This window comes from Chrysemys picta, chromosome 1 (assembly GCF_011386835.1).
Source record: "Chrysemys picta bellii isolate R12L10 chromosome 1, ASM1138683v2, whole genome shotgun sequence".
Lineage (NCBI taxonomy): Eukaryota > Metazoa > Chordata > Testudines > Emydidae > Chrysemys > Chrysemys picta.
Window position 1 is genome coordinate 307,778,619 of NC_088791.1, and position 24,405 is coordinate 307,803,023.

The window sequence follows — 24,405 nt, forward strand, 5'->3', positions numbered from 1 at the left end:
AAAAATGCACATTGAAGCAGGGGAAAAAAAAAATAAGATTAACGTTCATTAAAAGATTCTGTGAAAGATCAACCCTTCCAATTAAATAACTGATTGAGAAAGTTAAACAAGACTAAAAATCTTATTCAACAGCCACAATGAAATGTAAGACAAATACTGCAGATTTTCAATGTTCAAGTACAGTCAGTGTGCAAATAAACTAGTTTGAAAATATAATTTAATAGTACTTTGTATGAAAGCTGATATACAAAATTCTCAAATGTTAAAAACAAATATTACAACAATTCAACAAGTTTCAAAGAGAGTTTCATCAAAATGAGGTAAATCTATGTCACCTGCTATTGAGTTCAACACTGCAGAGGAGAACAGGTCTTCAAGAATATCTTCCTTTGTGGGACTTTCAAAGGAAAGTCTTTTCAAGCAGGATTTGTTCATTAGTGAGTCTGTATGACCTTCATACTTGCTTTCTTTTACAGGACTGTAATAATTATGGTCTTCGCTTGCCACAGTGACGCATGTGAGGTTGGTTCTCTCACTATGCACTGGTGCTGCAGCATTGCTATCCACCATTTCCAAATATCTACACTCATCTTCATCTTTTGGAAGCTCCAAAGAAGCAACAATCGAAGTAGGAGACAATAAGTCTGCTAAAAACTCTGCATTACTCTGGCTACTGCATAGTGACATATTGGAGTTTGTACTATACACAGATTCACTATCTGCAACATCAATCTGATACTGCAGTTCCTTCAATAAGTTCTGTACTGATTCACTTTCATCATGAGATCCAAATTGTAAGATATCTTCTACATCTCTATTTGGAGAGCTTCCATTACACATCTGAGTTTTTGCCAGCCTATCAAGTGAAGCCAACTTGTTCTTTTTAGCCTTCAGTTTTTTAAGCAGTTTTAAACGAAGTTTGTGAGTTTGGGGATTTGATTCTTTATCTTTCACATCAGATTTGTGATTTCCATTTTCCCCATGGCTAGGTTTGGAATTAAAGATGGGGGTGTTGGGCTGAATTACTGTACTCCAGGTGCCCAATGAGCTTCCAGACTTATTCAAAGTTGGACCATCAACTACAGGGTTTACTGCAGGTAGACTAGCATGTACAGAAGGACCAGTGATGTTTGTTAACAAAGGAGGAAGATTTCCACCTTCACAAACAGCTGATTTAGGCGCCCCCTCAGTAGTTGTAGTTTTGCTTGTACCTTTGGCTTGAAAGCCACCAAAATTCGCTGCCCCCTTAGTAGGGAGATGCAAGTCAGTAGCTCTTAGTAAAGGATTTTTGTAACTTTTCTTATGATGGGTTGAGGCACTTGAAGGCATGAAGGTATTATGCTTGCTTAATAACCCCTTTACCCAACTTCCTATAAATCCTCTCCTTTGATCTTTATGCAAAGACTGGGAGGAATTATTTGTAGCAGACAAAGTTGCAGCTTGAGAGTCTGCTCTAGTTTTGCTTGTGTTTCTGGTGTTCGAGGATTTCTGCATAACATTCTCCATTAATGGTAATTTCTTATTCTGCAAGCGTTCTGGATTTAACAGGATATTCTCAGTGTTGACTGGGCTAGCTTTGGCCTCTGCCTCTTGAGCGTGTGATGGCGTGGACGAGTCATTACAATGGTTTGTGGGAACGGCAGATGTAGTATGCGCTAGGTTCAACGGTCCTAGATGTAAGGAAGTACAGGCATTTTCAGATGGTGTGCACATGTTGCTGGAGGTAGTCGGACTGCAAACATCTTCTGTACATGGAGTTTGATCTGAACAAGCTGACCCCTGCTCTTTCAGCAAGCCTGTTTCAGCAATTAAGTTATTTCCCACTATCTGTCCGTTGTCCAGTGGTTTACCTTCAGAATCAACTTGAATTTCTACAAGTGTCAGAGTTATAATATCATCATCTGCCAAATTTTCTAAGCCAGAAAGCAAGCTATTTTCATTCTCTCTGGCCACTTTTTGTTGTTCATTAGCAGGAATGCCCACAATCTCCTTTTCATAACATACTGTAGTTATTTTGTCTACGGCATTATCACTATCACAATGTAACACTAGAGAAGAACTTGACTGTACATCATTAAGAGGAAGATTTTCAGATTTTACACTTTGGACCTTTGAGCAAATTTTATTTGGCACTTGGGATGCTTTCCTTTCCCAGATGACAATGTGAATCTCTGAAACAGGAACTTCAAATCTCTCACGTCTTTCACAATATGGACCTTTGATGTCATCGCATTCAAGCCAAGTTTCTGAAAAATAAAAAATGAATAGTTTAGAGGCTCAAAGATGCACAATGGCCATTGAAACTCAGATCATTCTTTTTGGGTCTCAAAACACCCATTTTATGTGACTTATGTGACAATGCTACATATACCCTGGTGAACAAAGTTGATTTCTTTGTTCCATCACTTTCCCCAAAGAAAAGTTAGGGGTCTTTCACTCTGTAACTAGGCCACTTGCAGCAACAGAATTCACTATTAGGTCCTAGTAACATGACCAAGATGGAAAGTAACTCCTTTTCCTTAGCCACACTGATGCTCTTGGCCTAGATAGTGATACTGACATCCTGTTTGAGAATATCTGGACAGACCTGACATCCTGACATACAGACCTCTCTCATTAAGAGTTAATTTGGGGAATTATTTTTCATAAAGATATGGGGAAGGGGCTTAAGGGAGAAACTGATCATATTGATAATTCCCTCCCAACCATCCCAACAGTTACAAAAGGATTACAATGTTGTTTTTAGTACGGATTCTAAAGAGATACACCCTAGGTGTAATGTGTTGCATAGTGTACACAGCAAAAGCTGTGCACAGGCTAGCTGGTTTGAATCCAGCTAGCGTGGATAACAGCAGCACTGGAGACAGCACAACATGAGCTTCAGAATGGGCTAGTGAGCAGAGTATGTACCCAGGGGCTATGCCAGACTTGTACAACCTGCACTGAAGTGCACACTGAGCTGCCTTCATCATTACTGTTACCCACACTAGCTGGATTCAAGCTAGCTTAGGTAGGCTAGCCTGTGGACAGCTTTTGTTGTGTAGACATATCCTACATTTATTGATGGTTAGTGGGATGTTTCTCATCCTCTTTTCTTCATGCAACTCTGGCAGTTCAATTTAAGTAGACAACTTTTCAGCTGACCAGGATGTTTTGATTAAAATGGTGATCGCTTCTCTCTCCTTCCTCCGTGGAAGCAGGTTTCCATAAACCCTTCTGGGTTGTACTCTATAGTTCAACAAATCAAAACAGCAACTTACTAGTTACTCTTAAAAGAATTGCAAAATTCAGGAGGAGGAAGAAACTGAGCATTGACAGCACTGCGAGTCCCATGGGAACTTGCTTTTCCCATGAAGAGACATCTGGTATCTGTAACGGTAGCTTGCCCCTTAAGGGCTGGAGGCCTAGGGCAGCCAACCTTGATTACTGAAGGAGCCACACCTGGGAGAGATCATGCGACTGCCCTATAAAAAGCAGAAGGGGGAAGCTCAGGAAGCTGCATCAGACTATAGCAAGTGAAAGGCTTCGGCATTGAAGACCCTGACACTGGGGAAGTGGAGAAGTCAGAGCCAGGAAAAGCCTGGGAATGACTGCTGACTGAGGACCCACCTCTGGGAAGGAGAGCGGGGGACTCCCTACCTAAGACAGGGGAAAGACACTCAACTGGGGTGGGCCTGGAGGACCAGTGTGTACCCAGAGGACCTAATATATTTAACCTCCAGAAGGGAAGTGTTTGGGTTGTGTTTTGAGTTTGAGGAACCAATGAGAGAAATTAAGGCAGGGCACCTGCACAGCAAACTCTTGTCAGAAGGGGGCGTTCAGGAGGCAGCCAACCCTACTACAATACCCATGTAATCTGAATGCCCAAAAGAACTAACAGTGTGCCCAGATTATGTTTCTTGTAATTTTACCAAAGTTTGATGAGAAAATGATCATGTCCAATTGTCTTTTTCCAATGAAGTTATCAGTAAGCATGGCAGCAAATTACTGAGTTAGTCAAATCAGAGGTTTTTTAAAAAAGACCAAAGAACGTAAATATATTTGCAAACATTTAATACCTAATTTAGATTATACACAAAAGAAAACCTTAAGATAGTACAGTGATCATTATAACCCCAAAATTAGTAACAGAGGCAGCTTTATCTATGATGATGATAATAAAGTTGTAATAGTTACCATCAGGATTCAAAACCCAGGTTTTGAAGTGTTTTGGATCTTGTTGATACTGAATAACAGCTGTTATTTGGTAGAAATCTCCTTCAAATTGAAACGAATAGTTCTTCAGCTTGTTATGTGGTAAACCTTCTACGAAATGTATCATCAATATTGAGGGTACTCTATGATAAAGATAGAAAGCATCTTATTGGAATAAAACAGTGGCTCAAGGTATTAATGAAATCACAAACAATGCATTTTGAGAATGGTAATTATCTCAGTGCATTACTGTTCTACTGCTGTTTATTAATCTAAGATTGCTTTACAAATTATACACAAATGACTGAGAGAACACAGGAACAGGGCACTCCCATTTTAATACATAATTCCACTTTGAAATAAGCTTTTAGTGAAATAGAGGTGTCATCTTATAGCTTAATTTGCTATGGGGGAAAACCTATAAAGAAAATGTTGTTTTGGGACAAAGACAGAAGAAGAAGACAGTTCTGCCAAACCTGGAAGGCTGACAACCACAATTCAGACCAGAACATTGAACATTATAAGGTGGTAGTTTTATCATCCCTCAATACCAGATGCTCTGGAAAGACTGATATTCAGTGTTGGGCTTTACAACTTGGCTCAAATGAAATGTCTGCTTAGTGCGTTAAGCTGAACAAAAATACTCCACATATATTAAAGATTTTTAACAACAACATCCCTGAGAATTTTCAGAATCATCTCAAAGCTGGGAACTTAAACATTTAGTGGAAACTTGCTGAACATGTCAAAAAGGTGACAGAATGTTGACATTAAGTTTATCATGTGTAGATTTAAACACCAATGCTCTATTTTAGATTCAAGATCTCAAGTGGTTCAAACTTACTTTTCCAAAATCATTTTTCTTCTTTGAGATTTATCATTACAATTATTACATGGAGCAATATGAATAGCATTAAGCGGGTGCCAGTCAGGGATTATATTTGTAAATGTTGTTAGTGTCTTTCTACACCTGGAAGGAAGAAAAAATAAAATTCGATCAGTTGTCTACCTGAGATACTCAAAAAAAAGTACAGTAGTAGCATTTACCAGAAAGAGAGGTCGCAAATTAATAGGCTACATGCAATGTCCACTTACACCTGGCACAATCCCACTGACATCCCTGGCACTGCAGTGGCTTAATATAAACTGAATTTGCCTCAATCTGCTAATCCATATCAGTCATCTTTTATACAGACTATAATAAAATGGAACAATGTATTTTCAGCCAGTCATCTGTTTGCCACTTTGAATGTCAATTTTTTATACTCAAATGAAACATGGCTTTAAAGAAATTCCTGAACGTGTTTTTACAGCGCCATTCAGGACACTCTGACGTGTAACACTAAATACAATTGCCATTTAGATGACCTGGAGGAACCTCACCACACCTGCCTTCTAACATTTTAAAACACCAAGGAGTAGAGGACACTTTCACATTTTCCAATTATGTGAATAAGGATCAGATTTACATTTCTGACTTTATGCAATTTAGATGAATTTATTCTATTTAACCCTGAAAGACATACCTATGTATGGGTCATGTCTGGCATGCTATTCATTAGAGCAGCAGCAATGTGTGTGACTTACAGTGGTCAACACCAAAAAGTCAGCCTTTGACAACAGAATCACCAGTTATTTCTCTTTTTTACACATAGGATACTATTGTGTCATTAGCCATTATACCATACACCACCTGGAAACTGTTGACAAATGCTGGCTTTTTAAAATGGTGACCAGATAACTTCACCATCACAACTCTTCCTCGCCTACCAAACGTACACACTTTGTGCACAACGGTGGTTTGAAGAAATGTATTAAGTGAAGACTGAAAGTACAATAATAAATGTAAATAAACGTAAAAACCTAACCTGTCTTGGTGGCTGTAGCCACAATGTAAACATTCAAACATCCATGAAAAAGAATGCAGGAAAAGTGTCTCGACTTGGGGATCCTTTCGTAAAAGCAGAGGGAACGCAAATACTGGACTTTCCTTCTTACCTTCAAAGAAAAAAAAAAAAAAGAGAATGTTTGCAACTACACAAAAGAAAGAGGGAAGACAGGATTATACCTCAGAATGCTACGTCAACTTGCAAGGCTATAATCTCATTCCCACAGTAAATGAGATATGACTGGAATAACTTCATGGGTACAGCTATGGTTACCAAAAGAATAATACACCCCCTTAAACTTTAAACTCTGAAGAACATGGAGATCAGCTGAATGGAGAAAAATGAGAATCTGCACAAGTCTGAATTATGCTCTTCACATGTGACATGCCACCTTAACTCTGAATTTTATTTCCAATATTATGAAAAAATAATGAACATATGCAATTGTTGACCATTTGCCAATTTAAGCCAAGTTGCTGCAAGCACTTTCCAGAGAATAGGAGGCTGTCAAGCCACACAAAGCCTACAATGGGGAGAATTTTGCTGCTCTGCCTGCTTTCTGCTGCAGAGCATCCTAAAGAGCATTCATCAACAGTTCTGTACAACTGGAGAGTCAGAGGAAAGGATCTAGCCGACTCTAGGCACATGCTGTTCTGCTGTAGCTGTGGATCTCAGGAAACATAAGCTTTCATAAAACCACTGCAGCTCTATTTTTTGCAGTAAATTACTTTTACTATCAGGTTTCAGAGTAGCAGCCGTGTTAGTCTGTATCCGCAAAAAGAAGAACAGAAGTACTTGTGGCACCTTAGAGACTAACAAATTTATTAGAGCATAAGCTTTCGTGGACTAGTGGGCTGTAGTCCACGAAAGCTTATGCTCTAATAAATTTGTTAGTCTTTAAGGTGCCACAAGTACTCCTGTTCTTCTTTTTACTTTTACTGTGTTTCCGTGTCTTAGAGAGTTCCATGCGCTACCACCAGATCTCCCAGGGACCCTAGGTTATCCAAGTATCTGTTCTCATATTTTAATCTGCTTGTTTAAATTTATGTGCCCGTCTTGTATCACGGCACCTGTATTTGTCATCCTCATCACACTTCTTCCCCACTCCATTTCTTTCCAGTGTTTTTTCCAGTCAAAAGCTCTAAAATTACTGTAACTAAAATATCAGAGGAAAAAGATTTCGCTGCTTCTCAGCGTGGTTACTTGGTGAATTTGACAGTACTATGTATAGTCAGTTTCAGTGCTTTTTTGATAGTCTGCTGCACTTTCTGTCTCAAGCACTAATAGAATTACCATTCCCAATCAGCGGCAGTCATTGTCATTAAGTATAATTAACCCTACAGAAAGTCCCTGGAGGCCATCCCACTTAAGCAGTACATTGCAGAATGACAACCGCCCACTCCCAATGAAAAAGCACTCTTAAGATCTTGAAGTTATAATCTTTTCCTACATATATACAAGTATTAATGTTATATACTATTCTCACTTTTCCCCCAACTGCCTAAAAATAACATTTGTAGGAACTTAGGAAGTGTTTACACAAAGAGCTCCCCCACTCCCCAAAGATGCATAAGTGTTCTAGTCATACAAGAAACAGGCTTTTGCCTTTTGCAAATTAAATTTCTGCTGCCCTTTGCACAACCAGAAGTGTTTTTCATCTCTGCATGCACTTTGCGGAATGATTCCTGTGGGCCTGTAGGTATAGGCACTATAGGAAAGAAGGGAACAGAGACAAGATACCAAACAGCTGCTCACTAAGTGATGGAGTGTGAAAGATACCAACAATTAACTACATCAACAAGTTGGTTGTACTGACTTTCTTATGGAATGCATTTTAAGTATTGACAACAGCAATCTTTGCATTTATAGAACTGGAAAATAAAGACAATCACTTAGTAATTACTTACCCAATTCACACTTAAGCAGGGGTTGAAGTTGAGCAAATATCGTATTTCTGATTTCATTCAGATGCGACTCAGCTTTTGGAAGAACATCTAAAAAAAAATCAGCAAAAAAAAATCTAATTCATGTTATATACCAAATATGCAAATCAATTCTCTGCAAACCAAGGCATTTTCTATTAACATTTGTTTACCCACAACATTTGAATGACACTTAACAGTTAAAGTTCTTTCACATAGGTGATTTGCAAAATTTACATCAGAATATGTAAAGCTAACTAACGACTTAAATGAATCAAATTTCTACTATGATCTACTCAATGGAATATTTTAAATTAATCTGGTCTATAACGTGTAAATATGTAAATTCATGTGTAATCTAAATAAACAATCAAGCAAAAAAACAATGTCAAGATTAAGGCTATGTCTACACTAGCACTTTTGTCCATATAATTTACATTGCTTGGGGTGTGAAAAACAAAACAAACACCCCTATGAGCAACATAAGTTACACCAGCAGAAGCGCCGTGTGGACAGCACTACGTCAGCAGATGCTCAGTTTACCATAAAACAATGAAGACATTTTAATGCTCGTGTCCTCAGATTAGGTGGTAGATTTCTTGAAGAACATGGTTTTCAAATTTTATTTTTTTTTGAAACTCAGATTTTTTGTAGGTTCTCAAAATTAATTCTGTACTCCAAGTGCTTCAAATTTGAGAAGGGCATGCTATATTTGTTATATAGAACAAATGCTGCTTTGAGTGCAAAACAGAACTCAACCTTAACTTTGGAGTCAAGACCAGAGCCTCCATAATTAAAGTGAGGACTTCAAACAGTCTTAGAAACTATTTCTTCATTAAAATCTTTATATACATAAATATATAGCTAAACTGAAATATAGCTAAAGTCCTTCCCTCCCCCCGCCCCCATGCTCCAGGCACTTCTGACATCTTTAAAAACAATCAATAAAAAGTAATAGATATCGCTTCTCTTCTCCACCAAAGCTAAAGTAAATGGATGGGTTTTGCCATGACCAACAGGTTCAAGTTATTACAGACATGGGAGCAGGGGAGACAGTAAATTCAGAGCCAAGGACCCCTCCTGGGGGGGGGGGGGGGGAGAAGAGGAGAAGATGTTGGCTGGACATTCCTTCTTTTAAACCAAGGGGGCTCCTACTCTAATACTTCCCTGCAAATGAAGTAGTACCACACATGTAGAGTATCTAAAGTAGGCAGGTCTCTCATGTTATCAGACTTTATAGGTTAACACCAACCAACACTTAAGATGTCCACCCAGAAACCAATAAGCAATCAACGTAATCCTGGTGATTTCAGTGCAATTAGTGTATGATTTTTCATCTCAGATAAACAGGTATTAATACAAAGTCATGAATGTTGTTTCATTCTTTCAAGCAATTTCTCTCAAAACTACAGTACTAAGAGATTGGAGGTAAAAGGTTGATGGGTCAAAGTACAGACATTGAGATATGAGGGTATGAAGTTCATAAAGTGGCTATGTGCGGGTGTGGATTATAATGAGTGGATATGATGATGAGGATGGATTGACCCTCATTTGGTGAGATTTAATGTTCAGGGAGTTTATGGTTCCAGTTTATATGATCCAACAGAGGAGGTCACTTGGTCCCTTTCGCGTAGTGGGAGAACGATGTCACTCTGGCTCACGCCTTCTGGTACTGTCGGTGGCCGGCGATGTGCTCGATGTAGATGTCCCTGGACCATCGGATGGCATCCGAGACCATGAGGCGCCGCATGAGACGTGCGTAGCGTCGACTATCCCGCAGGACCGCAGCACACGCTCGTTGCAGGGGTCCCAGGCGCCCAGGGTTCAGACAATCAGGGCGTCCATCTGCACCTCATAGCCCTTCGCTCTCAGGGTGTCAGCCAGGAGGGCATACTTTTTCAACTTACGAGCTCGGGCTTCACGAAATGCCGGGGTTTTAAACCCTGCTCACATATACAAAAATGTTCTTCTGACCCCAAAGGGTCAGCCACATTACCAGGTCAGTATAGGTTTGGATCTTACCCAAAATACCACACTGCCAGCCAATCCTTTAGTGTCTAAAACTAAAGGTTTATTATAAAGAAAAAAGAAGATAAGATAAGAGATGTTAAATGGTAAAGCAGTCACATACAAAGACTTCAAAGTCCTTATATCAGGTTCCTAGCAGTATTGGTGAGTTTGAAAGTCACTCTGGAATACATCTACAGCTTGGATTGGTCATTCAGTCCTTTGTTCAGAGCTTCAGTTTGCAGCAAAGTTCCTCCAGAGATAAGAAGTAGGATTGAAGACAAAATAGAGAAGATGCACCTGCCTTTGATAGTCTTCTGCCATGCAGCTTGTGCTTCCTTTGTTTCAAACACAAGCGCCCAGCACATGGCTTGGAAGCCTTTTCTGTCCATAGGAATGCCCATGCATGCCTTGCTAAATCATGGGGTGTATCCCTTGCCTTCTCTCAATGGGTCAGTTGTATAGCTGATGGTCCTTAATGGGCCATTAAGCAGGCTAGGCAATGCTGATGCCAAACTGTCTGGGGGTGTCACCCAGAAGTATAGCACAAATTTAAAATACATACATATCTATAATTCATAATACAAAAGGTGATACAAACATTAACAAGATCATATATGGCAAATTATAACTTTTTTCAGATCTTACATGGCATATCTGGCATAACTCATTGCGATTTTTCAATATTGGTATTCATAATATCCTAAAGTGTCCCCAGATTTCATACAGCGCCACAGCAAGGTTGATGGAAGAACTCCTCCATCAACGTAGCTGCACTGACACGGAGAGAGATGGATCTAACTAAAATCACACAGGGCATGAAATTATTCACAGCCCTGAGCGATGTAGCCAAGATGACCTAACTTTGAGGTGCAGACCAGGCCTCAAATATCTGCTTTTAGAGAGGGTGCATATTCACCCTTACATAATGTGCAGAGATGCCATTGCATAATTTCACTAGTTACTGAGGACCAAGAAAATTTCATCTTTATCTTGAATTCTATAACAATTGCAGCTCACCCGTGGCAATCTTGAAATAGAAAGGAATGAAAACTTCTGCTTACACTATTAAATTCCTCTGCATACTTGTATCAATATTCCTGTACATTCAAACTATTTTGAAATAAAAAGAAATAGTGACAAAGTTACTCACCTTTTAGCTTATTTGTTTGGCAGGCATTCAAGAGTGCAGTAGCTTGGTTATATTTTGTAAACAGCCTCTGGATTACAGATTCTTCAGTGCAAGCTTCAGTCACAGCAATCCTTAAAGTTTTTAAGTGTACCAGTGCTGACAGAATACAGTCTAACCAACATAGAGCATATATGTTCCTCCACTGAAGACACAAATGCCCCATGAGCAATGAAGGTTTATTTTCTGCATGCAAGATTTCAGATTTTATTGAACAAAGTTCAGAATTTGGCAAAAGTTCTGTTTTGGAATTAGAGTCAGGACTTTCTTGTGCACCACCAACAGTAATAGCAGTTGCCAAATCCACATTATGCTCCAGAGACTCAATCGTCCTATTATGTTTCTGCTGATCATCCTGTGATAAATCAGGTAGGCATGGCTGGGCCACACATAAATTATATCCATTACACTTGAGAACAAGATCAGTATTTAAAGTGTGCTCAGCATCTATCAAATTGTTGTTAGTCCTAGCTTGTTTTGAACATGATTCAATGGGGGAAGCTGTAGGACTGATTTCAAAAATCTTCCTTTTTCTCTGAGTACACCGAGTTTGATGATTTTCTGAATCAGCAGGAATTATTATGCTGTTTAATGGTTTATAGCCCAGAGGGTAGATGCACTGAAGGGAAGAAAGAAGATTACAGTGATGTCTATAAAGTATTTCTGGGTGAAAAATTTGGAAGTTAATACAAACAGTGCAGTTCAAATAGAACAGAGAATATTTGTATATTGACACATTATTAAAAACCATAGAAATCCAATATATGCATTAAGGACTAGAAGTGCATTTTGTCTGATAGCGCTCTTATAGAGTGATTGCGTACTAACAGAAGGTAACCTGATTAATGGAAATAACCAATATAAGACTCTCCATTATCCCTAGTTCTCTTCATTTCACCCTCTTCCCCACAGACCTCATAATATTCCCAGGAAAGGATCCCATCTCCTATATCCCAGCTAATTCGTAAGGAGAAGAACTCTATTTCTGCAGACCTTCAGAAGCTGAAAAATTACTCTCAAGCCCTTTGCTCTTCCAGTCCCATCTTATGGGTATTTAAAAAGAAAACCAGAATTTACAACTTTAATGTGAAATTATATTTGAGGGTACATTAAATTAATTTATGGGTAACAATCCTCACAAGACCACTGTAGCTTGTGAAGGAACAAAAACCACTCCCGCCCCCACAACTCCAACCATACCCAACTATTAAAAAGTAAGAATTCAGCTAAACTTAAAACAAAAATACTTGGAAGAATGCACATCTACAGTTTTCCAAATGATTTGCAATCCACCCCCTGCAGATACAAGCCTCCCATCTTCCCTCCTGTGTGTTGGAATACTGGAAATGTGGAACACAAAACAACAGCTTTGTAATTTGTTTCATACATACATCTTTAGTACTAAATAGGATGCCTTGTCTCACAAAGTACCCTTTGCTCTTTTCATGCAATTCCTGTAGTTTCAAGAACTGTGCCTAGACAGTTAGTACATAAAGACATGCTAGCTCGGTCTAATCATATATGAATAATTGTGTAGCATATGAACTCACAGGGGCCTGATTCTGAGACGTATTGGGCTGTGGGCATCATTTGAAAGATAGCAAGTGCTCAGATTTAGAGGATGGGGTTGCTAAAAGAAAGGTCTATAGACAATCCAACAACATAGAAAAATGATATAATACCTGTGGATTTTCACAAAGGAAAATAGACTCTTGAAAACTAATGCGGTAAGTTCGTAAAGCTTGTATCTGGCCCTTCTCTTTACAGGCTGGGCAGCACTCGTCTGACGTTACTTCAGCAGAATTACAGTTCTAAAAAATAAAGTGCATACAATAATATGCTGTTCCTAAAAAGTAAGGTATAAGTGACAGCACTGAAAAACAATTGTTTTTTTTCATAATGCAGAAGCTATGTATTTAAAAGTTAAACTTGATGGTTTAGGATTTGATCATAGCAAATAAAATATACAGAGGAGATGGAGAGTTCTAAATTAGTTTTTCTCCTGGCTATCATTTTAAGTAAAAGTTTTCATAAGGCATTTTGTGTTAAAAGCTTATGTATTGAAATGGTGCTCATTTTATTTGCACTGAACAAAAAGTTATTCACTGCCAGTGAATATAAACTCTGAACTCTCAGACAAATCACAGATCAAATGCTTTTGAAAATAATGCCAGTAAACAAGTTCAATGAGATAAGTGTATTTAAAACAGAACAATCTTTCGCCATTGCTATAAGATTTCCGTGGAAAAATAATTTTGTAAATTAATTTGTAAAATTAAGACCAATTTAAAATCTCTCAAAAATAGAGAAAAATGAACTTTGCACACATGAAAAATAAGTTTCAACTGACTTTTCCCGAATACCCCACCATGTGGAGTGCAGATATCCCTATACCAGTCCCTTGTCCAATCACTTGCAAACCATTTCCAGTCTTCTGGGAATCCATCATGCTGTGCCATTGGCTAATTTATGTCACTTGTAACATTGTCAAGACCACTAAGGATTTTTCAAAGAACTCTGAAAAATAAGAAGCGAATACAAACAGTTAAATGAAAATTGTATTAATTTAAATTTAAAATCTGAATTAAGATTAAAGCATATTTTATATTTTCTTTAAGAATCATGGTGCTTTTCCTGATTAAGATGAACTGTTGTGGGTTTATAACTGAAACTGGAAAATAAAACAGCACCTAATTGTGATGTTCACATTCATTGCAAAATAGATGAATAATTTTAGGCCATGTTCCTGCAAGCTTCTCCATGTGGCTAACCCTGAGACCCATGCAGTGCCCTACTTATTTCAGAAGTGCAGTGCTCTGCCCAAATATAAGGGTCTGCCTGCAGAGAGCAATTTGCAGGATCAGGTCCTAAGTGGGAAAGAAGGACTATTTTCTAACATCAGAATTAGCAGATGTAAAGAATTCACATTGCTGTCGCTCATCAAGCGAGGAGCATTAAAGATCTGCTACAGGTTTTCCAAATGCTAAATTTAATTTGGGTCCATAATAAACTAAGAAGTTGCTCCTCCAAATGTGACTGTTTGCCTCCTAACTGCAGAAAGCAACTCTGAGGCCTGGTCCACACTAACCCCCCACTTTGGACTAAGGTACGCAAATTCAGCTACGTTAATAACGTAGCTGAATTCGAAGTACCTTAGTCCAAACTTACCGCGGGTCCAGACGCGGCAGGGAGGCTCCCCCGTCGATGCCGCGTACTCCTCTCGCTGAGCTGGAGTACCAGCGTCGACGGCGAGCACTTCCGGGATCGATTTATCGCGTCTAGACCAGACGCGATAAATTGATCCCAGAACATCGATTGCCTTCCGCCGGACCCGGAGGTAAGTGTAGACGTACCCTGAATGTTGCCAATATCTGGATTTTTCTGACAGTGCAAAGTTACACTTTTATTAGTAATTCAACAACGCTACAATAATACTCCCTGTTGTAAGATGTGAGAGTAACATTTTCTATTGATATAGCATCTTTCATCTCAAATAACTTTACAAACCTTAGAGTCAATTTTTGCCTTTTTCATAAATGTAGGCAATCTCCCACAGAAGTAATTAAAATATGTTTCTATGGGCAAAGTTCAGTATAAGCCACATACACACATCAGAAAGCATAATCTAGCCCAGGGGTAGGCAACCTTTCAGAAGTGGTGTGCCAAGTCTTCATTTATTCACTTTAAGGTTTCGCGTGCCAGTAATACATTTTTAACAGGTCTCTCTCTCTAAGTCTATATTGTATAACGAAACTATTGTTGTATGTAAAGTAAACAAGGTTTTCAAAATGTTTAAGAAACTTCATTTACAATTAAATTAAAATGCTGATCTTACGCCACCAGCCTGCTCAGCCCGCTGCCAGCCTGGGGTTCTGTTCACCTAGGCCGGCAGCGGGCTGAACGGGGCCTGCGGCCGGGACGCCGACTGGCAAGGGGCCGGCAGCCAGGACCCCAGATCTGGGAGTGGTGGTTCAGGGGTCAGGGCAGAGGGCTGGGGGTGTTGTTCAGGGGTCTGGGCAGAGGGCTGGGGGTGTGTGGGGGTTCAGTGTAGAGGGCTGGGGGTGTGTGGGGGTTCAGGGGTCAGGACAGAAAGCAGTGGGGGGTGGGAGGGTTCAGGGCAGAGGACTGGGGTGCTCGGCTCGTGGGGGTGCTCCCAGCCCCCTGCCCCGAGCGGCAGGGGGCTGGAAGGGATATGCCCTGTTCCACCCCCTTCTCCAAGATCCCGTCCCTACCTCTTCTCTGCCTCCTCTATGGAGCAGCGAGCATGCTGCCACTTGTCCCGCTCCCGCTGCAAAGGCCATCAGCAGGCAAGGATAGAAGGAGGGGCAGGAAAGCACCACACTGGGGGAAGAAGCGGGGGAGGTGCTGAGTGGGACTGGGGGCCAGGACCGCGGCAGGCAGCAGCATGCCACTCAAAATCGGCTTGTGTGCCGTGTTTGGCACGCGTGCCATAGGTTGCCAACCCCTGATCTAGCCCTTACGCTGACACATTTATGCAAAAAAAATCACTTCATCCAGCAGTGAAATTCATCCGTATCTATGATGAAAGGTAGCAGAACACAGCAATTTAGACAAGGTCCCAGTACTGCACCCATAAAAGTTAACTAAAATTCCCTGCATTCAGTAGGTGCAGGACTAGACCAAATGTATACAAAATATCATATCCCTTTAAACTTTCCCTAAAACTTCAGGTAGGTGAAATACAACTACCTACTTTGGATTTTGTCCAGGTCAATGAGGTTAACACCCTCTCATATTCCAGGGCTATTTTTCTTTTTTAATGTCACATCTGAAACATGACATTCCAGCAGCACAGCGCCCCCCACAGCTACCATGCTGGGGCACTCATTTATTTCTGACTCCGAGGAAAAAGGTGCTACCTACTAAATCACCAACTCCACTTCCTGCAGCACCTAAGGGTTCTTTGGAGTTTCACCCAAATACCAATCCAGCTCCAAATCATTTAGCTTGTGAGGCGAAAGCTGTCAGGACCACTACTTAAAAAAAGTACAACTACAGACCATAAAAGCATTTATTCTCTATTTCAACTCCACAATAGCAGTTCTGAACACCACCACCATCAGTTATATGAAATTAAAGCATATGCATGTTGTGAAGAATGTTGGGATTAAAAATAAACAATGATCAGAAAAGTTTAAGAAATAACACATTGCTGGACTCACTCAAGGTAATATCTTAATGAATCAACAAGAGAGCAGCTCTGCTGGACTATCAAGCAAGCCAAGCTCTCAAACTCTCCATCCAATGTCATAATATTACCAAAGTACATGCTTTCACGGATTTATCATTGCTACATACAGGGGAAAAAAAAGTCATGTCAGTAATTTTCAACTGTTTACCTACCAAGATCAATATCAAAGCCTGGAAAAATGTTAAGCAGAGCATGTACACCAAGAAAAGCTTCCTGACTGGCTCAGAGATCTATAATTATTTAGTCACACTCCCGACCGATAGCATCATCATCTTTCTAGAACGTCATCTTAAAAAAACCCTCCAAACCTTGTAATTCTTATGAAATTCTTGACCAGACTGACAGACATCTAGATATTTCTGATTAAAGTTCAAAAATATGTATTACCACCTATTTTGGTTTGGTTTTCGTCAATATTTACCCTTAGCTTAATAAATGTTGAAGTCTACCTCAGTGGAAGTCCTATTCTAATCAGTGTTCCACTTTCCTGAAAAAGCAACTTCAGGTTCAAAAGCTTCATGTGTACCTCCTCATCCAGTACCATCACCCCTTTAAAAAAAAACCCACTGAAATGCTGTTTTGTAATGTACATCACTCAAGCAAATCACAACAACCCATCTCCAGCAATGATACACTAAAATGTGCAATAAACAACATGGGCACACACACTTAAGAGTGGGTACAATATATTTTAACTACAAATATCCTTTTACGATGGGGCAGGTAGAGCAAACAGAGTGGGCTCTGCAATTTTTTTTTTCTTCTATGTGTGCAAAACAAAACAAGTGTAACATCAGCAATGATATTGGAGTGGCCTCCTCATAAGATATTGGCAATTCCATGTGATAGGTTGGTGTACTGGATAAAGATTGACTGCGGCTGACATGATGCACAGTGGAAAAGAATACTTGGAAATAGTTACACTTAATGTTGTCCTAGTCTCACCATCACCTCAATATCGCAAAGACATAACTAGAGGGCACCTACATGATGTATTTTCAGACTCATGAGGCCTCATTTTTAATCCCTGGTTCTCTTTTCTTTCCTGCTCAGCACCGGCACACACCACTTGCCAAACATGATACTAGAGCTATACCTAGCTCTTCCTACACTGATATAAGCAGACCCTGCATTTAAAAAAAAAAAAAAAAAAAAAAAAAAAAAAAAAAGACAAGACACCAATAAGGAGAGAGACACACTTTAAAGACTTTTTTTTTAAAAAAACAGTAATTCATAAGTCATAGTTTACATCTCAGTATATCTCAAATATATGTGCAAATAGTAACACAACCATTGTAAACTGAAAAATATTTAAACACAAATATACTGTTTGCATTTTAAAACTATTGCCCGGATTCTTTGTTTTAGAAGCAAGACAAGTTTATTCCGCAATGTAGGATACTGAAGCTTAGTCTATACTACAGCGTTAAGCTGCCTTAGGTCAGTCTATGTCTACCTAATAATGTCAGTGTCTACACTAAAATACTGCTTCCACCGAAGTAACCCATTACACCAAAATAACTCCACCTCCACAAGAGGAGTAGCGCTTAAGTCGATGTAGTTAGGGTGATGCAATGTCTGTGTAAACAATGCATTACTTACATCAGCTGGTGTACAGAGGCCCCCCGCCCAGCCCTGGTGCTGACAGCCTGAGCTGTCAGTGGGACAGGGGCTCACAGGTGTGAGCCGCTGACTCCTGGTGAGGGATGGGGCAGGGGTAGGATGACAACCTGAGCCCTATCACCACCCAGACTCTCCTCCGCACCAATCCCTCACCAGGAGGTGTCAGTCTTGGGATTCCCCCCCCCCCCCCCCCGGCAATCCCTTGACTGGGAGGTGGCAGCAGGGCTCCTGATGTCAGTCCCAGCAGTGGGAGCTCTCCCCCCGAGCCTCAGCAATGACGGTCTGAAGCCCCGCTGCCGTCTCCCAGTGATGGATTGGGGGGAGGAGAGCCCAAGCCTGGCCACCATCTGGGCTCTTCTCTCCCTTCCTCCTTCCCCCTGCCATCCCAAACTGGGAGGCAGCAGCGGGGGCCTGGCTGCAGCTCCATTTCACAGCAGGGAGCCTACAAGCTGTGAAACTGACATTCTTGTTAGTTTCATGGCTGCTATTATTTCACATTTTGGTTCTGGCTGTCAGTCTTGGAGTCTGGGGGAGGGAGAAGCACGCTCCAGCTGCCAGCCCCACATGGGTCTAACAGCTCGGGATGTCAGCCCTGGGGTGGAGGGGGCCTCCTGTTGTGAGCCCCCCACAGGCTAACAGCTGGAGCCAGAGCCCAAATGTGTAATAGCAGCAGTGAAACTGACAAAAACGTCAATTTCACCGCTGTAGGCTCCCTGCTGTGAAAGGGAGCCCAGTGCTGGCTCAGTTTCAACTGTCTGCATGGGGGCAGCTCACAGCTGTGAGCCCCATGCATACAGCTGAGGTTGTCAGCCACAGGGCTGACTGGCTCCAGCTGTCTGTGTCCCACAATGCCCCACTTCAATCAGAGGAAGCACTCCTGGTGAGGACATGCACCACCAACAGAAGGAACAAGTGTGGACATGAACCATTGCTTTCATTACCGCAGTGGCTGTATGTCAACTCAAGTTGATTTAATTTTGTAGTGTAGACATGCTCTTCGTTGGAACGTTTCAGCCCCAGATCTACAAATTAAGAATCCCTTGCAGGCAAAGTACAAATCCTAGGCCAAGAATCTCCATCAAAGATCCCAATGACCAGTTCATTGAATATCTGACATTCTCCTCTCTACTGTCTCAAGGTTAAAAGAATACCAAGAATAAATTTCCTGCAAATGATCTTGTTATTCTTCCTGTCCCCTCCCCCACTTTACTTTTAAAGTAATCTCCATTGGAAGGTATGGGTGAAAGGAGAGGTACAGAAAAAAAAGTAAAACCACAATTAAAGGCCCAGTGGAAAAAATTCAACACTTATACTGACCATATTAACAACAAGGAGTCCGGTGGCACCTTAAAGACTAACGGATATATTTGGGCATAAGCTTTCCTGGGTAAAAAAAACCTCACTTCAGATGCAACCAGACTCCTTGTTGTTTTTGTGGATACAGACTAACACGGCTACCCCCTGATACTGAACATATTAGTTATATATTCATTTTTTATGCAAAAGGAAACTGGATAATTCAATTTTTCCCCCTTTGCTTGGAACACACAAGAAATCATTTATCAACTAACATATTATGATTTGAACAAACAATATTTTAAAACATGGTCACTTCAGGAACATAACCACAATTTACTTTAAGTGCAAAACGAATAAGACTGTTATTGTTGATATTGCATAAGGTACAACACAGGACCTGTCCTGTCCTGTATACACTACAGTTCAAATAACCTGCCACAATCGAGATTCCTTCTAGGAAAAGGCAAACACAGGCCTTGATCCTGCAAGCTATTTTGTAGATTCACACAGATTTGGGGTGGCAGGGGGGTAGGGAACTGTAATGAACTGCAGTATAAACTGGTTCACAACACCATGCAATAGTCTAAGGGCTTGTCTACACTGGCAAGTTTTGTTGCCAAAAACTGCCTTTTGGCAACAAAACAGCAAGAGCACACACACTACAATGGGACTTCTGTCGCAAAAAACGTCCAGCTTTGGCGACAAAAAACTTCCACCCCTAGGAGAGACTTGTGTCTTTTCCCCTCCCTTTATTGTCGACAAAGAGCCAGTGCAGACACTGCTGATTGTTTTGTGGAAAGAACTGGCTTCTTCCAGTATCCCACAATGCCTGCCCTGATGGCTCTGCTCAGTGTTTTGATCTCTGCTGCCCTGCAGGCATGCGCCCCTCCCCTTTCAAAGCTCCGGGAAGTATCTGTGTGCTGTTCCCTTTGGGGAACTAACAAAGAGCAAATCATGGGAATGCTCCTGTTCTGCCAGGCACTAGGAACAGAGCAGCAGGCAGACTGCTGCTGCAGGGGGAGGGGGACAGACTGCTGTGCTGCTTTGCCATTGCTCAGCACGGAGAGCTCCTAGAGCTACTCATGATGGTGCTCTCAGCAGCTGAGGGGGCTGTGGGAGAGAATCCCAAGATGAGCAGCAATCAGCTCTTCCTTCCCACAACACTGCACTGTGGGATACATACTCACGGTGCATTGCTCAGCCAATGTGGAGATGATCTGTCGACAGAGGGAGCAAGTGTGAACATCCCTGGGAGATTTTTGTTTTGTCAACTTTTGGGTGTCAACATAAGTTTTGTCAACAAAACTTGGTAGTGTAGACAAGCCCTAAGTGTGCCCAGAAGCTCCATCTACACTGCTAAAATTGCTTGTAACATGGGAAATTATGGGATTGTTAGGACAAGCAGGGACTGAGCCTTTTATTGCCACGTCATCTAGACCTGTTCCAAGCAGGATTAGTTCACAGTGGTAAAAACAGCCCAGTCTATACAACTCAACTGCAGCTGGAGAGAACAAAGGTGGGTGATTTTGGAAAAGGGTTTAGTGCAGGCACCCCCATCTACAACAGCCAGTGAGTGTGTTAGGCTGTGTCTACACTGCAAGCACTACAGCAGCACCGCTATAGCACAGATACTTGCTACAGCACCAGAAGGGGTTATTCTGTTGCTGTTGTAAATCCACCCCCTCCTCCCCCCAGAGGTAGTAGTTAGATTGACTCTGTCAACGTAGTGGTGTCTATAGTCTGGCTGGGGTCAATTTAACGGTCTTTCAGGGAATGTGAATTTTTCACACCCTTGAGCAACATAGCTAGATTGGCCTAGATTTTAAGTGCAGACCAGTCCTTAGAAACTGATTTAGATGGGATTATGTTGAACAAGTTCTCTGACTTGACTTCTAGTCCAGTGTAGACTTGTCCAGAGACATGGGAAGGATTCTAGGGGAAAAGCATAATGTTATAAACTGATGAGAACATAACCGAGCCTTTACACATTAATGACAGAAACTACTAGCACCAGGATTAAACACGGTTTCAGTTCACGCATTTTGAACGGTAAAAGCAAGACCTTGAATGTGACATGGCTATTGACAAGAAATATGCAGTCGGCATCTGAAAACACACAGAAGTAAATAGTCACATTTCAGCACTACCCTATATAGCATTGGTCTCCTGGAGCTAGGGCTGGTAATGAGCCGAAATGAGTTTATACTGGCACCAGGATAGATGCTGTAACCCAAGGCAGAGTTCCCACGCGTTCAGCAAGCCCCAGCCTGGCTTGGGAAGCTTTCCCAGAGGAGACGCACTAAACAAGATCGGTATTTGCGGCAGGTCCCAACCTAGCAGCCGATCTCCCCCCCACAGGGGGCTGTGACCACGGGGAGGCCCGGCAGCGGCTCCAGCTCACCTGCTCACGCCAGCACAGCGGGTCTCGGCTTTTCCCCTTCAGCGGGCGCGGCCCGCCCCGCACTCCGCGTGGCCGTAGGCGCCCATTGGGTCTGCAACCAAAGACAAGCCTTGCCCTAAGCGGCTGAGAGGCAGGGCCCCACCCCGGCGCGAGGCCGGGCAGACCCGGCACGCCAGGGCCGGCTCACCACAGGCCGCGCGGAGCCTGGCCGCACTCAAACGCGCGGGGCAGTTCCGGCAGCTGGCGCGGGCCCGGCCCCTCAGCCCCGCCCCGGCACCAGGCGCACGTGGGCCCCAAGCGGCTCCGTGGGGGGTTGCTCGCGCCCCTCACTTACCGGCCGCTACAGAGCGAGGCCCCGGTAGCCCCGCCCCCTGCAACGTCCAGTCGCGTCCCCGGCCTAGGCCGGCCTGTGCGACTGCGCAGCTTCCGGCACGTGGGAAGCAGCGGCCCCTGGGGAGCGAGGGGGCAAGGTCAGGCGCAGTTAAGCCGGGGGATGCGTGGGGCACGGTCACGTGCAGCTCCGAGTGCGTGACGTCACAAACCACGCCCCCATGGGGGTCATACGCCTCTTCCCGCCGCAGCAGGGCAGTGACCGGAGGTCCCTGCTCCTCCTCCGGGAGAGCGACCGAGACACGGACCAATCCCCCCCCCCCCCCCCGCCGCGGGAAGGGACAGACCGACACCCAGCCACGGGGGACAGAGATCCTGCTCCCCCCTGAGCACAGCTGGGCGGGGAGGACACGGGGGAAATCCACCCGCGCCTGGAGCAGGGAGCGAACCGCTCCCCTTCTCCCCGCTGCACAGTTCAGTCAGTGGCGCGTTATTGGCTTGGCAAAGTATAACTATTGAAAGAGACTGGAAAGCTCTGGTCTCTGCGGGGGAGGGATACATCAGCGTTTGTCCCGGGGACCGTGTGTTGTGGGTTTTACCCCCCCGACCCATTGAACATCTGTATGGGACAGCCCCCGGGACGGGACTTCCCTCTTGGTTTTAATACCTTGTATTCTTTGTCATTCCTTCCCATTACTGATTTAGTGGCAGCTGACAGGCTGCTTCTGCCAATCCTCCCTCTCCTAGACTTCTGCAATTTTTCTTCATCTCTGTTTAACTGAAAGTGAGCATCCTATCAGATATTTTAAGGAAATCTCTCACACACACTGTGGTGAGAAAATTTGCTACTGTGATGATTCTGGGTGTGGATTTATAGGTTGTAGATTGTTTTTTCTTTTAAATTTGTATTTGTTCCTCTCAATAACTCACATATCAGTGTGCTAAGCTGTGTTCTGTTTCAAAGGATGTTGTATGCTTCATTTGTCAGAAGGGTAGTGTTGAGACTTGGTAGTAATGTTATATAGCATCAGCTTTTTATTTGCATTTGGTTTTTGAGCTTTAGTGCTTTATGGTTGAGGGATGGACAATATGTTGGCACCAGAACTCAATGCATGTTCCTGTAAATAGATTAGGAGAGGGAAATGACTCAGTTCTACTCTGAAGCTATTGACGTTTGAGTTTCAGTGTGCATAGAGGATTTGTTTTCAGAGCTTTAGATACGGGGTTTGCATCTGTGTTTTGTCTCAGTTGGTGTAGTTGGATGTTAAAGTTTGGCCCCATATGTAGAATGATTTTGAATAACTTTGTTGAATAGTTTCACAATAGTATTTATGAAGTGCTGCTATTACATTATTTTAATGCTTTTATAGCCTATGTGTGATGCTGCTTTGTAGTTTTATTATGAGGTTTAGATATGTACAATTTAAGGTGTATTCAGTTTCTTTATCTCTGTAATAAAATTTTAGTTATGATTATGGTTTGAGCTTTTAATCTTTTCCAGAGTGACCAATGGAGCCCATGTTTTTGCTTTAAGTTTCTAGCAAGTGTAAACTCTTTTTCAGGGACTTTCTGAGTGAGAAGTCATACAGTAGACATTTGGCACCTTAGAGACTAACAAATTTATTAGAGCATAAGCTTTCGTGGACTATAGCCCACTTCTTCGGATGCATATGCATCCGAAGAAGTGGGCTATAGTCCACGAAAGCTTATGCTCTAATAAATTTGTTAGTCTCTAAGGTGCCACAAGTCCTCCTGTTCTTCTTTTTGCGGATACAGACTAACACGGCTGCTACTCTGAAACAGTAGACATTATGGGCCATCTTTCTAGGACATAACATAGATAGGATAGGCATTTTTTTTCAGTTATTGTGGCTTTGTTTAATAATTTAGTAGAGGCATTTCATAGATCATTAATATTTATGATGACAAAAAGTAGGATTAAGGTTGCATCCTTTTTTAGCCTTCTTTCTTGTCTGAAAGCCTGTTTTCAAGGTTTTTTTTTTTAATGTACATGGATTTGATTGTCTCATCTTTTCCCGTCATTTCTATTTTGTAACCATTTACTGCTCATGGCTGGGTGCTATTTTAAAGTCTATAAAGCAGGTAAATATCCCTCTACTCTCAGTTTTTACTTGTAGGTTTATGGTCTTCTGTTTGTTGACGATGTAGTCAGCAGCTTGTTTCTCAGGGAGGAATCCAATCTGTCTTTGTGTTGTTGCTCAGGTATCTGTCACATTCTTTTATTGGAGATGTCACCGGATAATTTGCAGATGTTCTTACACAGATGTCTGTGTTTGGCTTGAAAAAATGTTAACTTTTGTGCATTAAAGTAAATAGTG

The 24,405-nt window shown here is 41.9% G+C and overlaps 2 protein-coding genes across 12 annotated transcripts in view; one reads left to right on the forward strand and one right to left on the reverse strand.

Moving 5' to 3' along the window:
- Window positions 1-200: 200 nt before the first annotated feature.
- USPL1 (ubiquitin specific peptidase like 1) lies at window positions 201-22,203 on the reverse strand. Of its 11 annotated transcripts, XM_065581365.1 has the most exons (11): window positions 21,737-21,876; window positions 17,401-17,540; window positions 16,385-16,512; window positions 13,552-13,718; window positions 12,884-13,012; window positions 11,166-11,820; window positions 7,991-8,077; window positions 6,063-6,192; window positions 5,039-5,164; window positions 4,177-4,337; window positions 201-2,246 (listed from the first exon to the last, which is right to left on the reverse strand). In XM_065581365.1, exons 4-11 carry the CDS (start codon window positions 13,648-13,650, stop codon window positions 286-288), a joined length of 3,348 nt encoding a protein of 1,115 aa, XP_065437437.1. In that variant the 5' UTR covers window positions 13,651-13,718; window positions 16,385-16,512; window positions 17,401-17,540; window positions 21,737-21,876; the 3' UTR covers window positions 201-285. The 11 variants fall into 11 exon arrangements, with proteins under 11 accessions (XP_065437437.1, XP_023960952.2, XP_065437438.1 ...); XM_024105184.3 differs by lacking the exons at window positions 16,385-16,512; window positions 17,401-17,540 and adding an exon at window positions 22,071-22,129 and having other exon boundaries at window positions 21,737-21,827; XM_065581366.1 differs by lacking the exons at window positions 13,552-13,718; window positions 16,385-16,512 and adding an exon at window positions 22,071-22,129 and having other exon boundaries at window positions 21,737-21,827.
- The window catches only part of LOC101940603 (translation initiation factor IF-2), a 40,276-nt gene continuing 37,280 nt past the window's right edge, over window positions 21,410-24,405 (forward strand). The window contains exons 1-2 of the mRNA XM_065582646.1: window positions 21,410-21,433; window positions 21,815-22,544. Of these exons, the coding sequence (XP_065438718.1) occupies window positions 21,410-21,433; window positions 21,815-22,544 (754 nt within the window). The remainder of the gene's footprint in view (window positions 21,434-21,814; window positions 22,545-24,405) is intronic.

What these genes read in the sequence shown, in the direction of transcription:
- USPL1 (XM_065581362.1), bottom strand. Translation starts at nt 13,650, where the DNA reads ATGATGGATTCCCAGAAGACTGGAAATGGTTTGCAAGTGATTGGACAA. An exon ending in CCAAACAAATAAGCTAAAAG is followed by an intron (nt 8,078 to 11,165) that starts GTGAGTAACTTT and finishes ATTTTTTTTTAG; the next exon opens with ATGTTCTTCCAAAAGCTGAG. An exon ending in AGAAAAATGATTTTGGAAAA is followed by an intron (nt 4,338 to 5,038) that starts GTAAGTTTGAAC and finishes TCTTTATCATAG; the next exon opens with AGTACCCTCAATATTGATGA.